Raw genomic sequence first — 15599 nt, forward strand, 5'->3', positions numbered from 1 at the left:
ATTAGATGCAAAAGTTTAATTTTTTACTATTATTCATATCAAGGAGTTTCATTCAAGAATCTTCCGTAAATTAGATCTTATGTTGGACTCAAAATTTGTGTACAAATTATCATTCTATATCAAGGATGAACCCATTCTTCAAGCTCAACTTGAAACATTATTACCCCTAAACAGAGTGGCAAAATGATGGTTCTCCGAAGCCTTTTCGCTTTATCTTTCCTAGTGTCCTCCTCCAACGCAGTAGATTTCTGTGTCGAGGACTTAGATGCTAATCAAGGCCCTGCCGGCTACTCTTGCAAGAAGGCCGAAACAGTCACTGTACACGATTTCATATTCTCCCTCGGTGCCACAGGCAACACTTCGAACCTCATTAAAGCTGCCGTGACACCAGCCTTTTCGGCTCAATTCCCTGGTATTAACCGACTTGGCATTTCAGTAGCCCGTCTGGATTTGGCTGTTGGTGGTCGGGTGCCTGTGCATACACACCCCGGGGCGTCGGAAATACTCATTATTCAAGGCACAATTTGTGCTGGATTCATATCCTCAACCAACAAAGTTTACTTCAAATCTCTCAACGAGGGAGACGCCAATCACGCCATAGCTTTTCCACAAGGTTTAATGCATTTCCAAATCAATATAGGTAAAAGTAGAGCCTTGGCATTTGCATCCTTCGGCAGTGCAAACCCAGGAATATATACCATGGACTATGCCTTGTTTGCAAATAACTTGCCCACTGACATACTACGAGAGACTACTTTTCTCGATCCTGATCAGTTTAAGAAGCTGAAGGGTGTTTTTGGTGGAACTGATTAAGATATCTAAATTTTTAGAGTTTTACGTCTTCCTTAAATTTCGTGCTTCCTTATTTGTTTGTCTTCTTGTCTGTCGTCGTTTCTTTGAATAGAACTAGCAATAAAGTGAGTCTTGTTGTGAACTATGTAAGCACTGCATTTAATCTACCTTTTCTATACCAAAGTCAAGATATTAGAGGATTAAATATAGATAATAATAAAATGTGAATTATGATCGAACTGTTAATTTATCAATTTAAAATTTAAAATTTAGAATCAGGTTCTGTTGTGCCTCCTTTGGATCTCCTCCAAAAGTCACACCTCTATTAGTAGTCCTTCGCCTATCGTACGTTGAGCTCTTTAGAATTCTTCGAAGGCTCCAGAGTTCTATATTCTTGAAGTTCCTCAAAGTTTTCAATTCAATGTCTTCCAGACAGTTACAAGCCTTAACATGATATTTGACAAGCTCACCTGATCTGTCGAAAGTAAACCCGCAATCTGATACCATATCTATTTGCTCTGTCAGTTTAGGGACAGATCATAACTTTATGTATGATACCAACACTAAGATTAATATAAAAATTCATCGTGTATAGTTGAAGAAAAAAATCCTAAACTCTTTCTCTCTACATATCGTACAGCTTCTTCAGTTCATCAAAATCACCGATTATCTCCCCAAACTAAAAAGATGAACAGCCTACCATCATCATAATTCTACTTTCTCCATAAACAGGTTTGATTTATAACATTGAGACTAGCAGAGACCTAACAACTATTCAAATAAAAAAAATCTGTGGCCAAAACTTAATTTGTCCAATCTTTTTCACTTTATCATTCCTATTTTCCTCCTCCGGGGCAACAGACTGCTGCGTTGGGGGGCTTAAATGCTCCTCAGCCTGCAGGTTAATCTTGCAAGAAGGCTGAAGCAGTCAACTTAAACGATTTTGCTTTCTCCGGCCTTCGGTGTCATGGACAACGCTTCAAACCTCATAAAAGCTGCCGTAATACCAGTCTTTTCAGCTCAATTCTTCGGTGTTAATGGACTTGGCATTGAAATGACTCGCTTGGTATTGACTGCTGGTGGTGCCTATGCATACACACCCCAGAGCCTCGGAAGTCCTTGTTATTTTAGGCACAATTTGTGCCCATGCAAATTTGTCCAAGCAGTAACTTCAGCCATTGGTGCCTATGCATACACACTCTTGTATTCATGCGCAATGAAAAAATAAATTAATTTGGGATTTATGCTCATATTCAATGCGTGTAAAATCATGTTTTAATTTTTCTCTTACAAACCTGATAACGAAGTGTTCTTTTATATTTAAACCAAAACTAATAGTTTTCATAAAAAATATCTACAAGTTGAAGCATCTGAAGTAGATATGTCTTTTACAATGCGAATCAAGAAGGAAAAGGCTCCACTGGAAAATCAGTTCATAAATTCCAAAGGTAAAAATCTTGAGTGATGATGATATGGTACAACAGTAACAAGGGAATCCTATTTTTCCAGCTAGACAATGGATGGCTATTGGCCTGGCTCTTGCTCTTCGGTCATTGTCAAACCTTATCTTTTCTGACACTTTTAGGGAATTGGCTCTTACCCTTCATTCATCCGGAACCTCCATCTTTACTTGTAGATAGATTAGTTATTTTTCCCTCTACTAGAAGATTTTTATCTTTTTCCTCTACTCTCGTCGGCTTCAACTCAGAGACAATGAGCCATAAACTCATTTTAAAACTTACTCGGATGGTGAATAAATTGTTACAACAGTTTCTAGGAGCTTCGAGTGAGGGCCCTGAGAAAGGGCATCGATAAATGGGAATATGGGATGATGCCTTGGAGGAAAGATAAGACAACCCTTTTTCACCTCAAGCTGCCACTTCCATGATTCCTGCATTGTCAGGAAAAAGCTTGAAAGACACCATTTTACCCTCTCGGGTCAATCTAGATGCCTTGTAAGGCAGGGAAGTTGAAAGCCCCACATTTCTCCCACGGAGATCAGGGTTTCAAATCACAGTTACGGTCGTATTTTTGGTTATTTCAGATTTACTTTGATTGCGGTCGTCGCTGACGCTATTGCGGCCGCCGCGGGTAACTCGGACGGCAGCGAAACCGTTATATCACGGCCGAAATCGCAGTCGCGGACTGTTTTTTAAAACCTTGATGGAGATAACCAAACTGATGAGTAGACTTCCATAGACTGTTATTAGCTGTCTAAAATGTCTTCTATTGCCCTAACTTCACTCCGTCCTAACGTGCCGGTGCAGCCCGTGGACCACCTCTTTTTATATCACTTTCATTCTCTTTCCAAATCTCCAGTACCCTGTAAACAATGATCTTGATTTTCCATTCTGATTGATCCTTAATAACAGGCAATGCTATTGTCTATTTATGTGGAAACTTCAAGTTGAAAGTAGCAAATACGTTTGATTGGATAGAAAACAGGCAATGTTAACTTCGAAGACTCCTTCAAACCATGCAGGATTAGTAATGTTCCTATCGATCTATCTTCTTTGATGGATACACTTTCATTTAAGAAGAGAAGGGTTGCTTTAATTGAAACATTAAGGATACGCATGCATTCAATGAAAATTCCTGTTTCATTAATGCTAGCAAATACTCCAAGGTTGCATATATATAATATATAGATGCATGGTTAGGTGTGCTTGAGTAGCTCGTGAGCAACCTAAACTCGAATTGATCAAAATTTGGTAAAAACTCGAGTTTCGTTGACTCAATTTGAATTTGAGCTCTGTCGTAACCGGTTTTCGTCCGGGTACGAATTTTTACTTGGCGGGAAAAATAAAATGAATAAATAAATGATTTTGATTTTTAAAAAAATATTTTGGGAGTCGCCATTGACCATTTTTTGGGTTAGGTAGGTCAAATACCTAAAAATAATCTTTTAAAATAGTTTTGAATAAAACATAATTTAGAAGATAAAACTGATCTGCGTATAACCAAAAATTTTAGTAAAAAAATGATTCGTGGTCGATTACGTTTAGGGAAGGATTAGCACCCCTATAACGCCCAAAATTGGTACTCATTAATTATAAATTGTCTCTATTATTGGAAATTTTAAGAATTCAAAAATATATTTAATTTATAATCTTGTTATTTCAAATTTATTAATATAATTTTAATAAAATATATTAATATATATAAATAAGATATTTATTTATTTAGAAATATCAGAAAATGACTTCTAGGTGCTTTAAGACAGCTCATTTCTTAATATAAAAAATAAATAAACATTTATCTAAAAATAATTAAAAAATATATAATTTTAAAATATTTATTTTAAAAATATCAGAAAATGAACATCCAGTTGCTTTAAGACTGCCATTTCTTAATATTGAAAAATAAATAAATATTATTTATAAAATTAATCAAATAATATAATATTAATATGACTAAAATTAAAGAAATATAAAATGAAGAAAAATATAATAATATAAATAAAACTGTATATATATTTGATTTCATAAATACAATATTTAATTAAATATATTTTTATATAACTAAAATAATAAAATAATAATTAAATTACTAATTTAAACATATTGTATTTTAAAGGATAATAATTTGCAAAATAATTACTGAAATAAATGGAATTAAAATAACAAGAATGAAATGTAAAATATTAAAATTTATATTTCTAACTCGAAATATTATAAGATTTAAGTGAGTAAAAGTGTAATTTACCCTAATTAATTTACCAGTGACTAAAATAATAATTATTAAAACCTAAGGGACTAAATTTATTATTTATCCTAAAGATATATAAACACTGATAATGACTAAATTATAAATAAATAAAATTTGGAAACAAAATCAAAATACATAAAAATTCAATTACAATGACTAAGATAGAATTTTATAAAACCCAGAGTATTACGGACAAGGTTTTCCCATGTGGGAAATTACGCAGGTACCCTCCCCAAAACGGCGTCGTTTGGGGAGGGGTTTTAATAACCCAAATGGCCGGTCCCTTCTCCATTCCCCACCATTTTTCTTTTCTTCTTCTCTCTCTAAGAGAGAGATGTCAAATGCTCTCCCCTCTCTCTAAGTTTCCCTCGCCGGAGGGGAAACCCGGCCACCGTTGGCCACCTTGTTCCGGCGTCGATCGTCGCCGTCGGCCACCGTTCACGGTGGCCGGAACTTGGAAAAATAGCCTAAACCGAACCCCTGTTTTCCCTAAACCCAAATCTATTTTTTTGTCTCTTAAAACTCTTTCAATAGACATAGATCTAAACGAAAACCGAAGGTTTACCTCGGTTTACACACAAGTTTCCGACGTCGTTTGGTATCTCCGGAGTAAGTTCGTTTCTCATTAACTTTTCTTTCGGTTTTTCCCGTCTTATTTGCTGTTGGGGTTGCTGTCGTTGTGGTTGTATATGTGCTTGCTTCGTTGTTTGTTATTTTGCTCTCGGTTTTCTGTCTCTTCCGTTGGTTGCTGTCCTCCTCTGTTGTTGTCTGTATTTCTCTCTTTTGGTTGCCCTCTCTTCCCTTTTTTTTTGCAGGTGATCGGTGATGGCTTTTATAGCCTCACCGGTGTTTGGCTCGGACCAGTCCAAAGGGGGAAGTTTGGTGAGTCACCGAACATGTGGTGACTCACTAAAGATGTGTGGACGGACTTTGTTGTAACAGCAGGGCTTCTGGAGTCCTCGGCTATTGTGGAGTCGTGGCAGTGGGCGTCGGCAGCATGCATTGGACCACCTGGCAGAGGCGTGGCGGCTGGAAGCTTGGATATAACTGAGGCGGCGGCTGAAGCTAGGGTTAGAAAACCCTAGCTGAAGCCCTAAATTAATTTAGGTTTCCATTTGGGTCTGGGTCGATTCTGATTGGGCATGTGTTGTAAACGGGCCTTCGGGTCTTTGGGCTTGTAATTATTTTTTTAAATAATAATATTAATAATAATATATAATAAAAATAATAAAAATTTTAATAATCATAATAATAATAACTATATGAAAAAATTAGTGTTTACAAGCTCGACTCGAGACTTTAACGAATTGAGTTCAGCAGAGTCCAACTCGGCTCGATAAGTTCGCGAGCAGCTCGATAATTTTTTTATATATAATTTTTTAGTAGTTATCTTAAAAAAGTATTTCATTAAAAAATACTAATTAACTAATAGATACTAAAAATCATGATAAATTGTTAATCTATTAATTTTCTCATAAACAACACAAAATGCTAAATTATTAATTAATATTTTACTACTCCCAAAAATCAAACCCTATTAGAATTTAGACTTTAAAATTACTTCATACACTCTTTTGATAATTTTTAGGGTTAAATTTATAATTTATGTTTATATTAATCTCTATATCTTATGAGTAGATTTTACCTATAGTTAAGAAAATAAGATAAAATTTTCGGTAAGCCTAACGAGCAACGAACATTGAGCTTAAGAACCAACCAACATAACCAGGAACAAGTTTTTTTAATGATCATGAGTTGAGCAAAATTTTAATGAACTTAATGAACAACGAGTCGAGTCTAGTAGAGCAATAATTTTTTTTAACGAGCACGAATCGAACACTGTCCTACTCGCGATCGACTCGCTCGATAAGCACCCTATGCATGGTCATACTCATGGCCAAATCCTGGTTGTCATCATAGAATGAAAAACGGTAGAGGCATAAGTGATATAATTCAAAATTTGATTTCAAATTACAGCTAAAAACTCATTCAAAGAAATGGAAATTACCCGCAACAATGGGATGCAAAAGATATTTTATTCCAATCTTCTAGTTCTCCAAAGCAAAAGAGTATTCTTGTTTTGTGAGAAAATTTTACCACTAAATCACATGCATCAGTGCTACAAATGTCGTTTCTCACACGGAATCAGTCTCATCATCGTCACGTGAAAGTATGCATGGACATACCATCAATAACCAATCGCAATGGCTAAAAATTTTCCATGCTTTTCATTCTATATAATGAGCGAGACTCACTCTTCAAGCTCAGCTTAATACGCTTCCAGGCCTAAAATAAGAGTGGCAAAAGAATGTTTCTCCCAATCATTTTCTCCTTATCTTTCCTATTTTCCTCCTCCAACGCAGCGGACTTCTGCGTTGGGGACTTAAATGGTCCTCAAGGCCCTGCAGGTTACTCTTGCAAGAAGGCTGAAACGGTCACCGTAAACGATTTCGTTTACTCCGGCCTCGGTGCCACAGGCAACACTTCAAACCTCATAAAAGCTGCCGTAACACGGCCTTTTCGGCTCAATTCCCCGGTGTTAATGGACTTGGCATTTCAATGGCTCGTCTGGATTTGGCTGCTGGCGGTGTGATTCCTATGCATACACACGCTGGGGCCTCGGAACTCCTTGTTGTCGTTCAAGGCCAAATTTGTGCTGGATTCATATCCTCAGCCAACAAGGTTTACTTCAAAACTCTGAACAAGGGAGATATTATGGTCTTCCCACAAGGTTTATTGCATTTCCAAATCAATGCAGGCAAAACTCAAGCCTTGGCATTTGTATCCTTTAGCAGTCCCAGCCCTGGTCTCCAAATCCTTGACTTTGCCTTGTTTGGAGATGATTTGCCCACAGACATTATACAAGATACTACTTTCCTCGATGCTGCTCAGATTAAGAAGCTGAAGGGTGTTCTTGGTGGAACTGGTTAAGATAATATAAATTTGTTGTATCGTTTCTTGTCTTCCATAAATTTCGTGTTTTCGAGTTAATGGTTGTTTGTTTCAAATTGATAGCGAACGAGTGTGTATTGTTGTGCTTCTTTGTGTTTCTTCTCCCAGTTCATTTGTATTTTGGTAGGGTAATTTCTGAGAATTTATAATGTAATAAGAAAAGGAACCAGTTTCTTCCCTCGGTTTGCAAATCTTTAAATGAATGCAATTTGTGTTGCTTATGTTTTCTTAAATGGGAAATAACCAAACTTCATTCTTCTCCAAGAATGATGGAGAGTAGCCTTTAGGGAGTGCACTTGTTTGGACATAATGGAATACTGCACTGACAGCAGAAACAGTATTTTAGTTGAACTCCAATTTCAACATATTTTGGTTTGAAGTTGGTGACCATTAAAAAATTACTATATCACATTATTCTTTAATAAAGATAGAATGAACTTAACTAGATGATCATCTGCTTATAAAATTTAAAAACTAAATGATCAAAATTTCAAAACTAAACTCTTACAGTTCAAATACAAAAAAATTGTTTTGGAAATAAATAACAAGGTTATTTTGGGTTAGTTGCAGACTAGCAGTTCAGGAAATTATTAAACAAAAAGTCGGTGCAGTTTGTTGCCCTTGTTCAACTCTCTTGAAGAAATGGAAACTGCAAACCATCCGGAAAGGTCCAGTTCGATAATTTTAAAGTGAAGCTTCAGTTAAACTCGGTGCAGTTTGTTGCCCTTGTTGCCACTTGGAACAGCAAAACCAGCGATGTTAGGAGTTCCAGCAGCAGCAAACTGTAGGTCAGACAAGGAGAAAGACTGGCAAGGAGGGTTTAGTAGATTAGTCGATGATAATGATGTCGATGGTCTGGTGGTAGTTGATTTTTACAAGGTGGATGCAGAGGTGGAAGGCAGCCAGATGGTTACGATGCGGTTGAGTTGACGTCGGAGCTGCTTGTGGATCCCTGAGCCACTGTGCTTTGGTTGGTGTTGGCTACTCTCCTAGATATCTCAGCTACATAGTTTCTCAAAGGGTTATAGCCCTTCTAGTCGACTAACAAGTTATTGCATTTCTTATTGTAGGGATCTTTTGGCTTTGCGAAATCTTTGACAGAGGGAGCAGCCACTGCATCAGCTAGACTTGTAAAGGACTTCGATTTGCCATTACAAAACTGGGATATGCATCTTCTGAAATAAAGCAAAACCACAAAGAATAAGATACTGAAGCACCCCAAGAACAAGTATGCAAAATCAAAGCAGTCCTTTTAAGAGAACATACCGGTACTCTACACTCACACCTGATCACATTGGTTAATAGCAGGTAATATTGCAACATGAAAGCAAACTCCCTTGAAATGCTTTAGTGGCATGAGATGATCAAGAGTGCAACTTCAACGAGTGATTGGCGGTCAGATATTCTAATTTTACAAGTGCATCTAAGGATTATCATTTAAGCAAGTAAATAGAGTGCAAGCAAGTACTAAAGGCGTACTTTACCCCTTTTTTAAATGTATGTGATACCAATGCAGTTGTCCTCGAATTTGGGAATTAAGGAGAAAAAGGAAAGCAAATCTTTAATCTAATATATAGTGGCTCAAAGACGATAGCCTTAAACCCAAACTGTTCTTTAGCTTAAGCATTGGAATGGGTCCAAAGTTGTGGGGATAAAGCCCAAGCCTTTGAACTATTTGTCTCCTGTCGCGAAATGATATTTCGCCTAACATGACCAAGCAGTGAGCCAGGTGATCTCTAACCCGAAAACCCTAGTATTTACCAGTATCATCGAAATACCCCATTTTTATATCAGACAGCAGAAAGATCTTGTTCTTACTTATTTCAAATTTGTTTCAATCTCAATCGTTCAAATGCTCAGTAATCATTCCTATGGTCTGTTGTGGTTATTGAATGCTTGAGATTTATCTGAGGGGCTTTTGGCTTTTTTTATTGTTAGATACTAGTCATTTGGTTTGATTTTTGGATCGTTTTGATATGGTTCCGTATTTGGATTTCTCACAATCATCAGATAGGTTTCAAATAGCGGAACGAAATCGCTATTGCCGTCGTTATTTCCTGGTATTTTCACCGTTCCAAAACTGATATTGTTCAAAAAAATAGTGTGACGGGAATCACACCAATAACGGTCGATAACTGTCGCAGCTAACGACCCGTGATTCCCGTTATTTTTCATTTACACCCAGTCAATAGTAAACTCAAAATAAAGCTTCATATTTTCTCTCAAATTTCATTGCCCAAACTCAAAATCAAACAAGAAAAAAGTCTTTCACTTTGAGGAGTACCTGATTATTTTATCTTTCTTCTTTCTGTAACATGCAGCAGCAAAGTCAAGTTTTTTTTGGGTATTTTTGGTAGGAATCAATCAAAGAAAATTTAAGAACATAAAAAAATAAAGAAAAAAATGAACGAATTTTAACAAATAAAACCTATATTTTTCACAAAATTTGCTCTGTGTTTCTGCCTCCCTTCTCACTCATGCACGATACAAAAGAAGGAGAAGGAGAAGAAGAAGAAGGGATTTAATAATTTTTTAGTTATATTTTATGTTTTAAATAATTATTTTTTTACTTTTAATGTTTTGGGTTTGGACCAAAATAGATCCAATAAGTTAATTATATTTGAGATTTAATATTTTTTACTTATAATGTTATAGGTTTTTTTTTTTAAATAAATAATGGTTATTTTTAATTTATGAATTTTAATTTATAATATGTGTCGGCTTTTGCAAGGGCCGGTGACTTTGGAATGGCAAAGATATTGCTTGCTGAGATAGTGAGATTCAGTCTGATGGAGTGGGAATCAGCGTTTTTGTTGTTCTCCTGATAATTAGAAGAGGCGTTTTCAATAAAATGTTATATGTTGGTTGTACACCTGATGATGTTACTGTGCAATCTTTAGTATCTTGCCTTTTCAAAGCCGGAATGCCTATTGAAGCCTCTCGTATTAGCACAATAGTATATCACAATACATGAAGTAGGCAAGTTCATCATCCTTGGATGACAATGCTGCTTTGGGGATAAATAGAGGTGTGCCTGTAGCTGTTTACTAGAAAAGCTTCCCATCGTTGAACTTGGTGTCTTACTGTGATGTTGAGAAGGCTTCTTCGTCATGCACAAAGTACCCAGCTGGAAGCCCAAATTACCTTCCATTCAGTAAGTGTCTTTGTTTTCTTTTAGTTTAGATCATAAACTTCAATCATGTGCTTTAACAAACTTATAAATACTGCAATTGAATGATTTTCTCTGTCTCCCTCTTTTTCATAACGTAGCCTTTATAAATAATGCAAATGATACTCTTTATATGTAGAAAGTAAGAAATTCGGGTTTGTGCCTGGAACAATTTTAATCACTGTGCAGTTCAACTAGTACATTAATTCTGCTTTCCCTTTCAGTCAACAATGCTCATTAATTGTAGTAGTATTTTATTTTTAACCACACTGGGGCCTGTTATCGAAGAGAAAATAATGTGATCCTCTATGCTGGAGTTTTTCTTTTCTTGGATATATGCATCTTAAGTCAGCATTAGTGGAAATCATGTTAGTAAGGGAGTTGGTGCTGATGCAATCTGATTTATAATCCTGTTTTTTAAATATTCTGCAAACTTATAATAGTAAATGTTATCTTGAAGATAGAGGAGAGGATTGCCTTATTAGTTCAATGCTTTTGCCCCAATTGGTAAAATCTGAATAGTTAGCATAATTTTCTTAGATTATTTGTCAAGTAATCAAGCTCAAGCTCAAGCTCATAACCATTGAGGGTTGTGAAACTTCCCCCTTTTTTTAGTTCATGATCGTATTTTGAAAGCATCTTTTTGTTAACCTTATTTGAAGGATTGGTGTCAGGTTGTGTTTAGCACTTGCCTGATTATTCTTAACACATATTTTTCTTGTTTTATTGATTATTCTCAACACTTTTTTCTTGTTCCTATGGGCTTGCAGGATAGCAGATAAGTGTTTTTCCTTGTATCGGCGGAACCATAGCAATAGCCGTGATCACCGATTACATTTTGAGGGTGTTATAACAGATTTAAAGCAGCTACATCTTAAATTTGAACGGGGTAGAGCATCAACAATGAAGATATTTTTGGCTTTAAATGCTGGACAATGCTAAAAAAACTGGTATGACTCAAAATGAGTCAAAGGTGCCACGAGGTTGACGTCCTTGCAGTTGTGTATGTCAAATGAAATCTCCAGGCATGGTAATGTAAAACAAAGCAGAACATGAAAAAATATCAAGGAATTGTTTAGATTTTGTTTTTCCTTCTATTATCTGGACAATTCGACGAATCGGATTGAAATCAGTGTGAAGAAGACTCATGCGAGGACTAATCAAGCACTACTAAATAGTAATGTCCACAAGGAAAGGAAAAAAGATCGTCTCTGTAGGAACTAAGTAGGAAGTTGGGCCGGAACTAGAGGACTCTGTGAGACCCCATTTCCTGTCTACCTCTCTGAATCCTTAGTTTTCTGAGCAGTAGAGACTCGCGCTTTAGCCGCTTCATTTGAAGGAGGGCTTACAGAAGTCACAGCACCAGAAAGTGACAATAGGCAAATCAACATAAATGCAAGAAAAAGAGGAAACTGTACATCAAGCCTGTATAGCGGGACAGAGAAAAGAACATTCTCTGATTTTTCCCTTTGCTTTACCTTAATCTTTAATGTGTACAGAAATTTAGGTATTTTCAAGAATGAATGAAATGTATTTCAGGAGCATGTAGATCTTCAATAAAGGGATTTCAAATGATAACTGTCTAACGTATCTCACATTAAAATCTCTGTTCACAAGGATTTTCTGTCTTTGACTGGTTCAAATATTAAAGGGTAAAATTTATTTTTCAATGTTTGCAAGTTATCAGGCATGAAGCACTCGATGACAATTTACATGTCTTTGTTGCATACAATGTATTTGCATATGTCCTGGACCTTAGCATCTTGAACCAGATCATGAACCATCCAACCCGTTCGAGAAACACAAGTACAATATCCATAGACCATTGCTAGAGTGCTTTAATGAAGATCGTTCTTCGATCAGGATCAAGCAACAACAGGTATGATGCGCATGTTGCTACGCCTTTCAAGAAAATCAGAGCTATGGGCATAAATACAAAGAATTAAACGCTTGATATATATTTACAGTTCATGATTTCATCCAGGAAGGCTCACCACACATGTTTTTGCCCATCTCGATCTTGAAGTAGCCATTGTCACCCCATTTTGCTCCCCATGAGTTCTTAATGAGCCAATAATGAACCCCATTTTCAACTCCATATCCAACTGCAAGAACAGCGTGGTTCACATCCTGCCAAACAACCAAAACACAATCTCGAATCAGATGAGGACATTACGCAGCTAAAAATACAGTCCTTTCCAACTCAGCAAAATAAACGTGATGGAAGGGACTTGCCGTAGAAGTGCTGCCACATTTATCATTGGTGTAAACCCCGCTCTTGTAAACACGGAAATCAGATATAACCTCAAATGCCACACTAGCTGGCCGAACCACGCCAACTGCATGCTTTAATTCAGCTTCAGAACCCTGTGTTTGATTGTATAGATTAGGACATTCCAAAAGATAAAATGTAATATAATCCAACACATTTGGAAAATGTTGTATAAACCAACCAAGGTTATGTTAACAGAGTCAATGACTTGGACACCAACATTTTCAGATGAGAAATTGCATTGATAGTCTTTGCCGTGTAAGGGTACGCCTCCTCCATATCAAGGCCGCCATTATATTTAATATATTCAAAGGCTTGAGATGGCAACCCACCATTGCAACCAAAGTTGTAAAAGGCTCCAGCACAGTCCACAAGCTGCTGCTCAGAAAGGTAGATTGCTTTCCCAAATGCCTGATGATAAGCTGCTCCAGTGGTACTGCAATATGCAAATGCATAAGCTCAAAAGTTTTTTTTTAAAATTGAAGCCAAAATTTAGTAGCTCAGTAAAAAAATACTTTGAAATCATAACCGAAAGCTAACCTGAAAGTCCAGCAAGATCCACAGAATCCCTGATTTTTGACCGATATCATATCATTATCATATATCAGATGATTACCATTAGCCAAGAGAGCTGCATTCTTATTTCATATGGTGTTCGTAGGAGCTATTATCGACCCTATATTTCGGGTTTATATGCTTAGTTATCAATACTGCAATACCAAGTATATTGTTCATAAGCCAAAGCAACTAAAAGAAAATTAATTATTATAAAAAAGCATTGTTAAAAACCCTTAATCTTCACGTAGTAATCAAAAGTACCGATTCAGGAAGGACGATATCAGTGAGTTGGTGATTGCGCTTTGTGGTAGCAGAGCAATTTTGAGCAGCTCCCAACCTATGTTTTCGAAACTCTTACCATGTTAAATCAGCAAACTCTGCACCATTAGAATCAATAAACAAAATAAAAAAATCAGTTCATAATTGAATACAAATTTGCCACCAAGCTGAAGGACAGTAATCAAGAACAGTAAGTCGCAGTTTCATCCAGTGAAGACAAGTTCAGTTATCTAAAGTTAACGTGTCAGGCTACAGTTGGTCGGTAACCAAGCATAACGGAACTCAACTGAACTAAATCAGATCCTATTTAAGAAAGTCTGACTCAGAAACAGATCTGTAACTTCAATACTTAAAAAAGAAAGCAAGAAATACCGTACCATTAACAGTCAGACTGTAAGGCAATCTTTTCTGGTTTGTAGATCTGATTAAATCCAAATTATCTTTGAAAATCTGAAACCTTAGCTTCATCTCGTCGACATTCTCGTACGTTTTCCCGAGCCTACAAAAAAAATTCATCTCAATTTCCAGCATTTTTTCCTTCTGGAAAACGGAAGTAAAGATAACGTGTAACGATGAAACGTTGAGTTACTTGTAAGAGATACGGGCGAAGGAGATAGCATGACGAGTGTGACCGATGACACGACAGAGGACTGGAATCCTCGTAGGCCATCGGACACCATCCGAATGGGGTTGGACTCCTCAAAGGTTGATGCTCCGGCGGTGCAAGATAGTAAAAAGATGATCGAGGACAAAGCGAGCCATTATTGTGTTTCCTTTTATGGGTCCTCTGTTTATCTGTATCTGTGATTCTTAGCTACTTTTTTGTAGAGAAACTTAAAGCCGAAGGCCCAAACCTAGGTAGGCAGGTTCGTGATTCGAAATAGTAATAAGGATCGACCCATTGGGATAAATCCGTAAATGAAAGCAATATTTTAAAGTTATGCATATATTTTAGATATTTGGGAATAAATAGGTTTAAAAAAAGTTTGGCCCTTAAATATATTACTTTTCTGTTTTGCTCCTTACTTTTTTTAGTTTCACTGTATTTTTCTTTATTTACGAAATTGAAGGGCTTCGATACCCGTGAAATCTAGTACTGGTTGCGGACTAGCTGGAACTGAAAAAGATCTTGCTTTTCTTAAAAGCCTTAATGAAATACATTATATCAAGAAAAATGTTTTAATGTTTAAATTTTTTTTATTAAAACGAGATGTTTAGTGTTTTTTTATTATAATTTTAGGTGTTTATATCGTTTTTTTTTTAATTTTTTTAATAATCAAGAAATTATTTTTAATTAAAATAAGAAAAAAGTTTAACTTATTTATAAAAAAACTATTTTTTATTGAAATTATAAAAAACCCTAAAACTATCTCGTTTCAACCCTCATTACCAACCGTCGTCGGTCATCTCTGACCAACATCGTCATCGCCGAACGGTTACCCACCCATCGCCACCCACCCATTGATCAATCGTCATCATTATCGTCTCCAAAAATCTCTAAATCTAAAATCTCTAATTTTCAATTTCAATTTCTTAACCCAAACGGTCGTCTGCCATCTCTGGCCATCATCTTCGTCGCCGGTGAAACCTCGTACAGAGAAAAGTGGGTTGCTTAATGTGTCATGTCAGCGTAAATTAACAGAATTATCGATCAATAACAAAAAATGTTGGTCAAATGCCACATTGATCGAAAAAGAACGAGGGCCAATTGTTTTTTTTTTTAAGTTCATGGCGTCTAATGACTTTTTGCCTAAATAAAATCAATATTTTAAAGTCATGTACATATTTTAGATATTTGGGAATAAATAGGTTTAATGAAAGTTCGGCCCTTGAAATATATTATTTTCTATTTGTCTCCTTACTGTGTTT

General features: G+C 36.1%; 2 protein-coding genes, 1 long non-coding RNA gene and 2 pseudogenes across 3 annotated transcripts; 3 read left to right on the plus strand and 2 right to left on the minus strand.

Annotated features, from left to right (window-relative positions):
* The first annotated feature begins 171 nt into the window (after positions 1-171).
* On the plus strand, positions 172-942 carry LOC120166386 (auxin-binding protein ABP20-like). Its single transcript, XM_039175640.1, has one exon. The coding sequence runs from the start codon at positions 184-186 to the stop codon at positions 811-813; it is 630 nt and encodes a 209-aa protein (XP_039031571.1). The 5' UTR covers positions 172-183; the 3' UTR covers positions 814-942.
* A 5755-nt stretch (positions 943-6697) lies between these two features.
* On the plus strand, positions 6698-7601 carry LOC120166384 (auxin-binding protein ABP19a-like). Its single transcript, XM_039175639.1, is given in 2 exon segments — positions 6698-7010; positions 7013-7601. Coding segments are annotated over 2 exon segments (621 nt in total). The 5' UTR covers positions 6698-6808; the 3' UTR covers positions 7432-7601.
* A 2580-nt stretch (positions 7602-10181) lies between these two features.
* LOC120166388 lies at positions 10182-12196 on the plus strand. The gene is made up of 2 exons (XR_005519926.1): positions 10182-10606; positions 11392-12196. It is a non-coding gene; the product is annotated as an uncharacterized LOC120166388 (long non-coding RNA).
* A 71-nt stretch (positions 12197-12267) lies between these two features.
* On the minus strand, positions 12268-13537 carry LOC120166385 (annotated as a pseudogene).
* On the minus strand, positions 13480-14491 carry LOC120166551 (annotated as a pseudogene).
* Between the last annotated feature and the right edge of the window lie 1108 nt (positions 14492-15599).

This window comes from Hibiscus syriacus, unplaced genomic scaffold (assembly GCF_006381635.1).
Source record: "Hibiscus syriacus cultivar Baekdansim isolate YM2019G1 unplaced genomic scaffold, ASM638163v2 tig00111640_pilon, whole genome shotgun sequence".
NCBI lineage: Eukaryota > Viridiplantae > Streptophyta > Magnoliopsida > Malvales > Malvaceae > Hibiscus > Hibiscus syriacus.

What these genes read in the sequence shown, in the direction of transcription:
- LOC120166386 (XM_039175640.1), top strand. Translation starts at nt 184, where the DNA reads ATGATGGTTCTCCGAAGCCTTTTCGCTTTATCTTTCCTAGTGTCCTCC.